Here is a 14,033-nt window from a genome sequence, read left to right as displayed (position 1 = left end):
GAGAGAGAGAGAGAGAGAGAGAGAGAGAGAGAGAGAGAGAGAGAGAGAGAGAGAGAGAATCTTAATGTAAAGTCACTGCTCCAGATAAAATCAGAATTATTTAAAAAACTGCCTGAAGGCATTAATACTGGAAGACCTGCTTGATCTCAGCCATTTTACCACATTGCACACTGTAATCTACAAAATGCCATAAGCACAATCATATAGCCAAAAAAGGGGGTGGGTGGATAGGAGAAAGGGTACCTTCCATGGCGACAAGCTGTGTAGACAGTGCCTTCTTCACTTCCAACTACAAAATTGTTAACATCTCCAGTTGGGAAAGCCATTCCAGTAACTGCCACTGGCTTGGATTTATTGTATACTAGTTCCATACTCTCCTAAAATAGGTTAGAAACATTTTTTTTTCAATTGGTTGTTTCTTAAGCACAGTAAAGTTGGAACAAGAGAAGGAAGTAATGAAACTCCTCCAGCTGGAAGAACCTACCTGCAGATTCCTAAGGACCTAATAATATTAAAAAGTGTTGCTGGGAAGCCTAGATGAAAGAATGAAGTAAGTCTTTTTCTTTACTTCCAAAAATTCTCTGCAGATCATTGGTTTATGCTACTAATTCTATTTGTTTCTTGCTGATCAATATTGAGGTTTAGTGGTGAGGAAAATGGAATGGAATCTCTATGGTTCTGAGGAAATCATAGTTTTTCTCCCTTCTACCTACAAAAATCTTGTAGTAGAGGTGACACTAATTATCAAAGTAAATTGCAGCCTTATTTAAGTCTCTGAAACACCATTTAAATCTATGTTGCTAATATAATAATCTCCATTTGTGATGTTCTTGCACCCAAAATCTTACTTTGGGAATTCACAATTCCCTTCACGTTTATCATATGTGTAGCTCCTGAGCCTTTGCCTATAGGTATAAGATATTGCATCATCCCTGTATAGGATTACCTCTTTAACATGGAAATGATCCATTCGTTCCCTAGCTGGAAGGGAACGGCAAATTTTACTATCTAATCTAACTAATCTTAGAGCCGTTCCTATTAAGCATAGGCCTAATCTAACCACCCATTGACTCTCAGGCCATTTACAAAAGGTAGCAACTCTTTCAAACACAGTAAAATAGGCTTCTATAGGATTTCGTGCAGTAGCACAGCAGCCGAAGGATTGCAGGGCTCTGCACCCTATGGCCAGTTTCTGCTTGTTAGGGGACTCTAACTGGGCCTGAAGTCACCCCAGAGAGGCAACAAAGAAGGAGGGAAGCCCTGCCGACTGTGAAGAGATGGCAGTCGATCCGGTTGTTTGGGGAAAGCCCTCCAGAAATCAGCAGGAGAAAGGCTAGGCTTAACTCCAGAGTCTAGCCCAAGCTACAAGCAGCCGAAGCCCAAAAGCACTATTTTAAGCTGACTGTAAACAACGTTCTTGGAACTGGGTAAGAACATTGATTTTTTTCTCTCCTACTTGATAATTGATTACCTGAGGGAAAAAAACCCAAGTAGCAAAAAGCCTCTGAAAGTGAGAAGGAACAGGATCTTTGCCACACCCTCCTACAGACAGAAGCAGTGAATTAAACTTTTTATGGGGGACAGAAATATACTGAAATGAAATGAATATAAGACCTAAAACTGGATAAGTTTGAAATTGGTGGAATCTGTTAAGATTTTCTTTTTAAATCACGAAAACAGAAGACAGCAATTGTTTATTTTGAAAACTGAAAAACAATTTGGTGCTGACACCTAGTAGTAGATAAAAATATACAATAGTACTTGCTCCAATACAGTAACTGCCAAAGCCCAGAAAAAGATAACTTACCTTTGTGACCTTCAATGCCTTAATAACAGAGAACAGCTATGACAAAAAAAACAAACAAAAAAAAAACACTTTGGGCTACCTACAAAGCGAGAATTACAAACTTTAGAAAAAAAATTGACCTTTCTAGATTATAAATACTTACTCAACTGTGATTCTAAAGCTGTTTGCAGAGAAAGGAAAACCCTGATTTTTGGCTATCATGGAAAACCAGAGATCTGCAGAAAGAATATACCAAGAAAAAACAAACACTTTCCAGGAGGAGATGTATGCTATGTTGCAACTAATTCAAACAACAACGATCTCAAACCATGAGGAAATTAAAAATAACTTTGAAAATATAAATGAATATATCTCCAATTTAACTTTCTTTAAAAAAAACCTTTCAGAAAATAAAAATAGAGAGTGAGTAGATAAAACAGACAACTGAATATAAACCAGAGGAAAGAGATTTAAAGATAGAACCTAACAATAGAAGGAAGTATAACTTAACCCAGGTGGAAAAAAACTTGCAGGAAATACTGGATATGGAAAAGATAACTTATACTCTAAGATCACAAAATAAGTCTGAGGACAAGAAAGAAGACTTGACAAAATGGATTACAGAGTTGTTAGGAGAACTACAAGAACTTGAGAGACAAAAAATGATCAGAGAAATTAAGAGAGAAAGAAAGGAAAAGATCTTCAATGAATACGAAGGGGCAAAATGTTTCCATAAAAACATCTTACTTGATTTGCCTTTTATACCTATAATAATATTTATAAGACTATGGGAAGACTCTAATTCAATGGAGTATATTGATCAGGAAAGATGTTTGGCAAAAAAAAAGAGGCTAAAATGAGAATTAAGAAATTAGATGATCGGATTTATCAGTGAATTTTAGTTTAAGAGGGATGAGCCCCTTAAGTAACATAGTATTTTTTCTTTCTTTTTTTCTTTTGTTTTTTGACATGAGATATATAAAAATGTTGGGATGGTTTATATAAAGGAAATGTTTTAGAAATTTAAGTGTAAATGATCTTGAGAAAATTTAAATGGATAAAAATGTTTTGAATACATCTAAAAGATTAGATAATTGGATTTATTAAATGGAATATTTAAAGATTAAACATTTGTTTGAATATGGTTAAAAAGAAGAGAAAAATTCTGGATATAAATATACATTAGCCTAAGGGAGACATGTATTTTAAGTAGTATACTATCTTCTTATTTCTTTTTCTTCTTCTTTTTTTAAAGATATGAGAAATGTAAAAGTGTTGGGATGGTCTGTATGAGGAAAAAGATTTAATTAATATTTAAGTGTAATGAACTTTGAGAAAAATTTAACCGGTAAGAATGTTTTGAACATTGTGGGGGGAAACAAATTTAAATAAGAATTTTGTAAACAGGATCTATAATGAGGCAATCAAGATGATCAGTTAGAAAAAAAGCTTTATATTGATGTGGTTATTATTTGCAGAAATATTAGAATAATGTCTATATTTAATTGTTATTTATCAAAATAATAAGAATTGTATCAATTCAAGGTTGGCAAAAGAGAATATTATTGGAAGAAGAGAAAATCAAGCAAAGCTACTATGGGGATTATAGAATTGTAGAAACTAATTTTTGTTGGCTGTTTTTAAATATAAACCCAGACAACTCATTGTTTACCAAATATTAAGGTGATTATGTTAAAAATCAATAAAATATTTTTTAAAATAGGCTTCTATAATCTTCTTTATACATTAACTTAGGAATTTTGATATCTTTGGGATCACTTTCCCTCTATGTTCTGAAATCCCTAGACGTAAATGTGACTCTCCTGGTGACTGGACTCCTGTAAGTAAGCCTATCAGACTCCCTAAATCTTCTAATTTCTCCTTTACCTTTTCCCATTCTAGCCAATCTTTCCTCTCAGTATCCCCCCAAAGTTGCTCTTCTCTCTTTTTTTTAATTAATCAAAGTTTTTCCTCTTGCTGTCGCTTCAACGTTTCTTTCATAATATTGGTCTAATTACCCTAACCTAGTCCCTTTTTGAATGTGTAGTTTTTCAGAAGAATGAAGAAGGCATTCGCCTAGATCTGACTTAAGAAAAATTTGGTTCAAGAGGTAAAAGCACTGGAATTTGGGAAGTGATGATGTCATCTTGAGATTCCAGACACTGCATAAAGAGAAATGCAGCACAGTTATACATGCAGATAAGCTAAAAGAAGATCCAGTTTCAATAACTTAGAGAAGCACTAGTCAAGAATGGCATGGACAAAAATTAAATCAAAGAGAGATCAAGGGAGAAAATCTAAGGTACTTAACTGAATATATAAGTCATAATTTGAAATATCTACTGGACCCAATTTATAAGCTGCTGATGAAGTCTGAGAAATGGAAAAAGTTAAAGCGATACTGAAAATATAGATGTAGCACAATCATTCAGAAATATTACAGAAGAATAAGAGACAATGGGTTTAAATTATAAGGAAGTAGACTTCCTTATACACTTTGGCTGGATATAAAAAATATTTTTATATGTCAGTCTTTTGAGACCGTCCAGACCAAATCATGTCCAAGAAATGCCATACTACCTTTATTTTAAGCTTATAGCAACAGAATCATACAAGTCTGAAATAACTTCTTCCCTTCCTTTCTTTTACTCTCTCAAATACCTAGTTAGATGATTCCCCAATTCTTTCCAATCCCTACAGTCGAGGAGTATACTCAGTCTATAACTATAATATGTATTATATTATTCTTTTCTTACCTAAAACAAAAACTCTAAGCAAAGTTTCCTATTTCCTATTTTTTGCTAGAGCTGGCACTGCTCATCTCTTTAATTTTTATCTATTTCTTAAGTTCTTAAGTTCTGTTTCAATATTGTACTAAATACACTACTTTACTGAGTACATTTTCTGACTTTCAGATGGAATACACAGACACACAGACACAGACACAGACACACACGAGAGAGAGAGAGAGAGAGAGAGAGAGAGAGAGAGAGAGAGAGAGAGAGAGAGAGAGAGAGAAACTCATAAAACTGCAATGTAGTCTAAAATGTTGTAGAGAACAAAAGTTTCCACTCCAGCAAGAAAACTTTCCACACTCTCTCACCCCTCTCATGTGCATGACAAAAGATCTATCCATTTCATCATCCCACCAATTGGTGCTCTACTCACTGACTAAAGCCTTTGAATGCAGCCCAAGTTTTTTTTTAAAAAAAAAAAATAGTACTTATCCCTAGGCACTACATGAACCTAATTCGATATGAGAGACAAACGTAAACCTATCCACTCTGTCTGTCTTAGATTTCTCTGTTCTTCATTAGTTCAATAAATTTGTGTAGCTGGTTCAATTTTGGTATCAGAGTTAGAGAGAATAAATTTGCTTAAAGTAATGGACTATTTTACAAAGGAGGAGGAATTGTTTTCCCTCTATGATTTATAAGTTATTTTCATCTAAAGAATAAATCTTCAGCCTTGGCTATATATAAATTGAACAAACATGTGGATTCTGTTTCACAACATTTGTTAATAAGTTTCCAGACAACTTTTCTTAAAGTTAGAGATAAACAATTATCCCAAAGCAACTATATCGCAAACATTACTATTGTTGTTTTCCAAACTGGCAAATGCTGGTCCTATAAATTCTCCCCCCCCCCCTCCATTTAATACTCATCAGACAGGGTAGGCTCCAACTCTCAAATTCCTTATGCTGGCTCATATTTGTTGGTTTTCAGATTGGGGAAGATTGCCTAACAATAATATTTAAGAGTAAGAGAAACATATTTGTCTAATTTTTGTTATGATTTCTTTGTTTATAACAATTTCTGGATTCAAATAAAAATTTACATCTTTACTATATGCTACATTACAATGAAATCTACACTGGATAAACAGCATTGTAGAATAAGCATGATATACCGCAATGTGCATGATTACCTGTATTTTAGAACAGATTACTTCATTTTTCACTTGAAACTGACCTGTGTATTAACGCATTACTCTAATTACATGATTTGAGACAGAGGAAATGGGTTTTGGCTCTAAGAGAAGGCAATTGCTGGAAGCAAGCTGCACTCTTTAAAGTACATCCATGGGTTTTAGTCTGCATAGGATGTGAGGCTTTAGCTTTTACGAATGACATTCCACTAATAGGTATCAGCCATTACTTTCTTCTTGTGTAAATAAAAACAAACCCACCTGTGGAGTTGAAAGCATATCCAAACTCCAAGAACACATTTTGCCATCTGTAGAAACGGTAATGAGATTGTGAGCGTTCTGTGTTCCAACGACATTTACACAGTAGACTGGGTGCTGAAAACACACAAAATACCAAAAAATATCTGAAGGTGCAGATTAAATGTTTTATTAAATGTTTTATATGTTCAGAGGTTACTTGCAAGGGAAATTAGATGGTCATTCAAGGCCTGAGTCTTCTCCTTTTGACAAATATGAATGCCAAAATATGATAATCCTGTAAGAGATTCAAAAGTTTGCTTTCTCTCTGCTCCCTTTTGTTATGTTGTCATACTCTAAATGAAATGATTATTACTGTGAAAATAGAGCATTACATAGAAGCATAAATTATACAGGTAGTCCTTGACTTATGACTACAATTAAGCCCAAAATTTCTGTTGGTAAGACATTTGTTAAATGTGTTTGTCCCATTTTATGACCTTTCTTGCCACAGTTGTTAAGTGAATGACTGCAGTTATTAAGTTAGTAACATGATTGTTAAGTGAATTTTGCTTCCCCATTGACTTTGCTTATATCCTTTCAATGTGTCTTAGTTTTCTCTCTTCACCCCACTTTCATTTATCAATCTCTGCTGCCCTTTCTTTAAAATATTTCTTTATTCTTCCTCTGTGGAACTCCACAGAGGAAGAATATTATAGATAGTTTTATGGAGATATCAAATACCTCATCTGCTTTAAATCTTCTTCTTCCAGAATTTTTTTCAAAAATTGACTACTGAAATTTATTGATTTATATGCCACCCACCTTCCAAGAATCCAGACGGTTTATATTAACATTTAAGAACACATTTGCATGTAATATTTTCATAGTGATTTGAGAAGAACTTCATATACCTACATATATTTCTCTCCACCCCTATTCCTGAAGAAATAAACTTTGCAAGCTTTTGGAACCATAAACACCACATAAGAACTATAATTCAGTTAGTATGTGTGCACATGCATGCAAACCAAACTTCTTCATTCTGAGGCTCTAAGTTTTGAACTACTTTTCAATATGTCTAAATATATCTCCATTTGCCTCTTACTCATTTGTCTGACAGAAGCAGCCTTTAACATGTACTCTGTAAGAAATAACCCAAACCTAAGTCATTTCATATAAAAGTTTACTGGACATTTGCCCTCCTCACTATGGTGCTCATACAAGCTGGTAATATAGTCTCCAAAACTGGGAACTGCAAGGATGAAAGAGGCTAAAGTTCAGATAGGTGGGGCAACATTCAGTAGCATGAAAATGGATTCCCATTTTCCTCACAGCATATTGTTGGGCAAAGCCTGGCTTTAATAAGCACTGTCAGCTATCAATTTCATAAGCAATAAATCTCATTGCAGATTGAAAAGGATGTTTCTAATACCAAGTATGAGGCAGGGAAAAAGTGGGGAGATGGAAACAACAACTCTACTTTTCAGAGAGAATCTCTGGGTTCTTTCCTGTCCTAGAAGAGGGTGCCATTTTGTTTTTATTTATTTTGGAAATGAAATCATCATCCCAGAGATTTCATTTAAACAATAATAATTAAAATTTCCTGTTATCTTCAGTGCAGATGTGCAATGGGTGTGAAAGAAAATTAAGGAGTAATACGTGGTATAGTTCTTTTCTTGTGAATCTTAGCATCAAATTACAGGAATAAGCTCGGGAAATTTAGAAACCAGTAGCTGGTGGCAACAAATTATGTATGTTCCAGTTTGCATCAGGGAGAAATTCTTATTTAGTACTACAGGGTTTCATTCATAAGGTAAAAGCAGCGCTGGTCTACAAAATTGTTACCTATGCTTTGATGGTGTTCTAGTACAGGGGTCCCCAAATGATCCCTGGCCCGGGACCGGGCCATAGGCTCTTAGCCAGTGGGCCACGTGCATTTCCCACCCCACTCATGCTAGTGCCCACATCCCCGTTTGCACATGCACGCTGGCGTGAACAGGGATGCTAGTGCAGGGCAGGCAGCCCATTTGCGCATGCGCCGCTAGCTCAGGTGGTTTGCACAGCACGTTTACGCATGCGGAACGGGCTGCTAGCTGCTGTAAACACTAGGATGCATCCAGAGCCATGGTGGCACAGTGGTTTGAAAGCAGTATTGCAGGCTAATTCTTCTGACTGCCAGCAGTTCAGTCTGACCATCTCAAGGTTGACTCAGCCTTCTATCCTTCTGAGCTCAGTAAAATGACGACCCAGATTATTGGGGTAATATGCTGACTCTGTAAACAGCTTGGAGAGGTCTGTAAAGCACTATGAAGTCCAAGTCCTATTTGAGGAGCAGATATAAACAGAATATTATGATTGGAATTGGTAAATTAATATAACTCTTGAATGTGCATTGCTCAATTCATTGCAAAAATATTGGAATAAATGTTTCTTTTTGATAAATGGTCTTGTATTAACTGTTGAAAACTGTGTGTGTGTGTGTGAATGTAAATGTTATATTTTTTGGATTAGGACTTTCAGATTCAAGTTCAACATAAATATTGCAAAGAGTGTTTACTTAATAGCTTCATATTAGTTTTCACAAGTTCCAAGTCTGGTTACTTTCAATTCCCTTAAAGAAGATCCAGACTGATGGGTATTTACATAAACTAATCATGTAACTGCATACAAAGCACAATCTTATCAGCTATTTATTCTTTACTGAAGTGATGTAATTTTATTACTTAATGCAATTATCAGGTAGATGAACACTACTTTCATTTAAAAAGCACCATAAGAAAGATATGATTTTCTTCAAGTCCTTTATCATTTTCTACCCTGCTGGACAGTTTGTAGTGGGGAAAGAAATGGCATGAGAGAAGGGCCTGTATTTCACCCACTCTCCATTATACTAAAAGAGAAAGGTTTAAATGCATAGTCTCTTCAGCCTTTCCCCAGTGTCCTTACAATTGCATTTCATTTTTAAGGGGGGAAGGAGGGTAATAAAAAAAGGAGATAACCAATCATGTCATAATGTATAGTGAATTACTGATATCCTGCAATAAATTAATTATTCCATCACAAATTTACCTTAGCTATTTAATCATACTATAAACAAGATGCTTTACATTGTTTTTTAAAAACAATCTGATTATTAAACTACAAGGAAACTTCATTTTAACAGTTGTATCCATTACTCCTACCTCTCCATTAAATTAAAGAATATATCATCACACCAATGAAATGAGTCAACTATACCAATTATATAATTACATTGCTTGCTTGTATGATGTTATTACGCAAATAACAAATCATGACAGTATTTGATCCATTAATTCAGCTGAGTTTTGGAAAACTGAAATTTCTCTGTACAAATAATTCTTGACATATGACTAGAATTTCCATTACTAAGCAAGGCATTTGTGAAGTGAATTGTTCCCAATTTTACCTTTTCTACCACAGTTATTAAGTGAATCACTGCAGTTGTTAATTGAGTCACATGGTTGTTAAGCAAAACTGACTTCCCCCATTGACTTTGTTTGTCAGAAACTAGTTGGGAAGGTCGCAAATGGTAATTATGTGACCCCAGGATGTTGCAACGGTTGTAAATATATGCTGTTTACCGAACTCCTGAATTTTGATTTCATGACTGTAGCGATGCCGTAACAGTCGTAAGTGCAAAAACCAGTTGTAAGTCACTTTTTTCAGAGCCACTGTAACTTCAAACAGTCACTAAATGAATGCTTATAAGTTGATAACTACCTGTAATTATTTCTTGAAAAGACATTGCTAAAATAATTTTTTTTCAAGAGAGCAGAATTAATCCATTTTTTGTGAAATGACTTCTAGGCTTCAATCTCATTTTTATAAGTCAGTCTTCTATTTCAGGAGCAGGCATATTTTTGCTTCTGTGTGGCACTGTGTGATGTGAGCTGTACTGACATTACAACTGGAAAGCAGTTTCAGATTTTTCCCCCTTTCCTTTTTAATTTAGAATTGTTTTTAAAAACTTTTATCAATGGACTAGGATTTAATCTATTGGTTGGTAAACCATATCTTCATTATTTAATCGTTTTCTGACAATCTTATCAGTGTGCTATTGGGAAGTTCTATGGATGCACAGTTGCAGTATGTTTTGCATGAAGGATTATCAAAAGACAATTCTCATTTTGAAAATCATCTCATTCCAAATCAAGTTTAAAATAAAAACCATAAACAAAGAGAGCAGAAACTTTGAAGTTTGCCAATCAGAAAATATTGTAACATGATGTTTCATTATAATGATGTATCTATTTTAGCATATTAACATATTTTCCTGTTCAGTCTTTAAAAAAAAAAAAAAAAAAAAGCTGAAATGTGAGAGGCCATTCTAGGAATATTTACCTTGGGTCTCTTCTTGGTTTTCTCTGGAGCGTGTACAATAAAGTAATTTGTCAAATTTTGGAATGGTAAATTTACTATGATTTGAATCAAACAAAACTGTAGGATTACCAGGCTATTATTCCATAGGTTTTCTCATTCATTATTGTCCACCCCACTTTAAAGCAATTAACTCCTTTTGGCCACAGCTGGAGAGGAGAATGGACCAAAAGTGTAGCAAAACAGTTTAGCACTTTGTTCAACAAAAAGAATGGTCACTGTCCCAATCACTTGCAATCCTATAATCCCACTTTCTTTGACAACTGAAAATTCTTATTTTTATCAAATAACAGCTTTATGTGCTACATCCAGCTAATTCCATAAATCATTAAATATTTTTTACCGTGTGCGCAGCTGCAGAAAGAGGTGTACGCTGAACTGGTGTCCTCCTGTGGCTACGATTATCCCACAGCACAATTTGGCCGGAATAGGTTCCTCCAACAACTAGGTTTGGATGAAAGCGGGCAAAACAGACCGACATCACAGAAGACTAGAACAAATGAAAAAGTGTAGAAAATATGAAAAAAAAATCTTAATTGTAAGTCTCTTTGTTTTATTTCAGTTAGGAAAATGATCTGGATTTAATATCTGAGATAAACATTCCTTTGATGTTTCATTCATTGAAAAATTTCAAAAATTATTCACTTAATGGCACAAAGCATCCACATGATTCCATACCCCAAAAGGACTATCTCCCTCCCAGATTGTCTTCCTTTTTTTGCTAATATCTGTGACAATTCAGCTGTTATTGCATCAGACATATAAATTTGGGTCAAAAGATAATATATAGCTAATTATTAATGAACGTAAGTGGTTATTTTTATGGAAAATATATGAACCAATTATATTGAATATTACAGAAGTAAAATTAAGTTAGAAAAAAGGCCTGTTCAGGATGCTAGATCTTCAGTGGCTTAGTCACACACCCAAACCATCATTGGATTCTGCAAATATCAAGTGATGAACTGACATCTGTTGAGTTGACAAGAACTTAAATGACAGATAATGTAGATAAAAGCTACCCATGGTAAAACTACCTTAAGCAGAAGTTCTATTTTATATGGACCAGTCCCATGAAGTAAAATAATCAGAAAGTACCCACCCATACCCTCAGATACCATTTTTATTCCATTAGAAGTTTCCTGTATTAAATAATTATTTACTATTTTATTATATACCATCATTAATCATTACTCAAATACCAAATAATGTGTCAAAAAGCAGTAGTTAGCATTATTTTCAAAGGGTATTCTTTGTCATGCAAAAGGTCGCAGAAATACTCAGCAGAGAGTCTTTAACATTCAGCAGCAGCACAATCTGTCATCCCAAGTTTGCAAATTATAGCAAATCTAAAAACAAAAACCAGATATGAAATATATCTTTTTACACTGAAATTAGGAAGAACTGTTTTAATCATATATATGTTTCATCACTAATGACAAATCTTGCATGAAGTGACAGTAACAGATAATTTCAAATGTAATATCTGTACTACAGGATATTTTTTATTTCCCTTCCCTTCACACACACACACAGAAACACATACATAGACATATAAGCTATACTGAAGAAAATAGCAAGATTTTTCAAGAAATGTAAAGCATCTGTGATTTGTGTTGGTAATAGCTCAGGGGAAAGTGCCTCCATAGGCCAGGTGTTAAATAATACAAGATCATATAACATACCCAATTTTCTGATGTATAAAACTGATAATCTCTGATCTGATGCACTGAATGTGAAATGGAATATACAAAACCCTGAATAAAACCATGATTTGAAAAGGAACAAGCATCAGGTAATTATTTGTTGATCTAACACAATTAGCCCATGGAATTGGCTAATATGAACTGATTGCAATATGATCTTTTGAAAAATAATAGAATTGTATTTACTTTTTAACAGTAGTTCATAAACTTCCAGAATGACTGCTACTGTCAGCTTTTTTTACACTGCTATATATCATTGAGTTCAGTAGGAACAGATCTGAAGATTCTCATTTTGTACAAGCTGAGGCTGTGCAGTGCTGTTTTTATTTTGGATAATTAATGCAAACCAGATTCGAATTAGTGATGGCACATCTCTTTAACCACAGATGAACACACTCATAACAGATAGCCATTTGCATTATCTTGGATAGGAAGTGCCCACATCTGACACACACATGGTGAGTGTGAACTGGCAGCTTATATCAGTGTTTTCATATGTAGGGACGGCTCTCTGCCAAAAAGAAGAGTGCTAAATAAAAATTATACTAATATTAAAAAGACTTGGGTTTGCATTTGCTGAAGTTCTTCAACAACGTTGATGTCATTTCCTTGGGTTATTTAGTGTGTGATGAAATACTATTTCATTTGAAAACTGTGGAAATAGGAAGAGTACATAGAGAATAAATTTATCTCCCAATATTTCTCATTTCCAAATATTGACTTATGAATTAGAATTGGGTGTTTCTAATGTTCTCTCAGAAGAGCAATGGAAGCAAACAAATGGGTGGGAAATACAAAAGATTTCTGATACTGAAGGTTCAACCTGAAGAGGTCTGCTTGCCTGATGAACTGCAAACCTTTTTCTAATTCTGAACAGAGCATCTGCCCTACTTTTTCCATTATATGTCCAGTTACTTTTTTTCTTCCCTCAACTCCATCTTGTTTGTTCTTCTCCTTTCTATTCCAATGAAGGGACCTAGAAATCTCTAAAAAAGACTAAGTATTTTTTCTTTTCTTTCTTGTAAGTTCTAAAGTAGGTCCAAAAACAAACTTCAAAAATCATTTGTCAGACCAGATTTTCTGGGCAGGTGGAAGGGCAGGGAAAAGCTGGACAATTGAAAGAAATCTAAATGAAACACATTTCTCAAATCTATTAAGTAAAAAATAAGTAATCATTCAAGTTATGTTTACCACTGAGATTAATTTATGGCAATAGATATTAAGACAACACAAATAAAAACTGATAGAATAATAAAGATAATATAAAGCTTAGAAAGCCAGCAAAAAATACCTCCTCTTATTGCAGATTAAGTGCTGCACATATCCCAGTATCTAAGTATCTCCAGGGAACACACTGAATAGATCTTCCTAGAAGTGGTATGTCAAAGTGGGATGATGTTTTGTAGAAAAAGAATTTCACTGGTAGCAACACTCACCTCTGTATTAGTTATTTTAGAAACAATTATTGGAATTAAACTGAAGAACCCCCCTTTTTTTCCAAAACTTTACAAATATTACACATTAGAATAATAGAATAATACCAGACTAGAGAAATGACAGTTCTAGTTCAGATTTTGCAGGTAATATTTTGATTTTTCCCTTATATTTACATATCCATAAAATCATATAAGATCATTAGTTTGTTTCAAACATCTTGTCAGTCATTTGAAAAGGCAGGATTACAGCTAGATTTATTGGTACACCTCAAAATACACAGCAAATATCCTGTGAAATAAATTGTACTAAAAAGTCAATCTTTCTATAATCATCAAAAAGGAGACAATTTCATTTGATTCTAAATGGCATCATTACATAACAGGATTGACTGAAGTTTCTTTTTAAAAGAATTTACTATCCATGAGTGAAATACCAAAAGAGATACAGCATTTGCTTCACTAAAAATATCAACTTTTAAATAGTTAGGGAAGGATATTGCTGATTTTGGAGCTGGAAATTACTTGTGGTTTCAGAGG

General features: G+C 34.1%; 1 protein-coding gene across 4 annotated transcripts in view; it reads right to left on the bottom strand.

Moving 5' to 3' along the window:
• The window catches only part of DYNC1I1 (dynein cytoplasmic 1 intermediate chain 1), a 187,649-nt gene that overhangs the window by 49,129 nt on the left and 124,487 nt on the right, over positions 1 to 14,033 (bottom strand). For all 4 annotated transcript variants that reach the window (XM_015811581.1, XM_015811582.1, XM_015811583.1 and 1 more), the window contains 3 exons: positions 10,698 to 10,844; positions 5,978 to 6,091; positions 244 to 377 (listed from right to left, as the gene is read on the bottom strand). In XM_015811581.1, the coding sequence (XP_015667067.1) occupies positions 244 to 377; positions 5,978 to 6,091; positions 10,698 to 10,844 (395 nt within the window). The remainder of the gene's footprint in view (positions 1 to 243; positions 378 to 5,977; positions 6,092 to 10,697; positions 10,845 to 14,033) is intronic.

The sequence above is a fragment of the Protobothrops mucrosquamatus genome, unplaced genomic scaffold, assembly GCF_001527695.2.
Source record: "Protobothrops mucrosquamatus isolate PMUCROS unplaced genomic scaffold, P.Mucros_1.0 scaffold45, whole genome shotgun sequence".
NCBI lineage: Eukaryota > Metazoa > Chordata > Lepidosauria > Squamata > Viperidae > Protobothrops > Protobothrops mucrosquamatus.
Note: the sequence above shows the minus strand (reverse complement) of the source record. Positions and strands in the feature narration are given on the sequence as shown.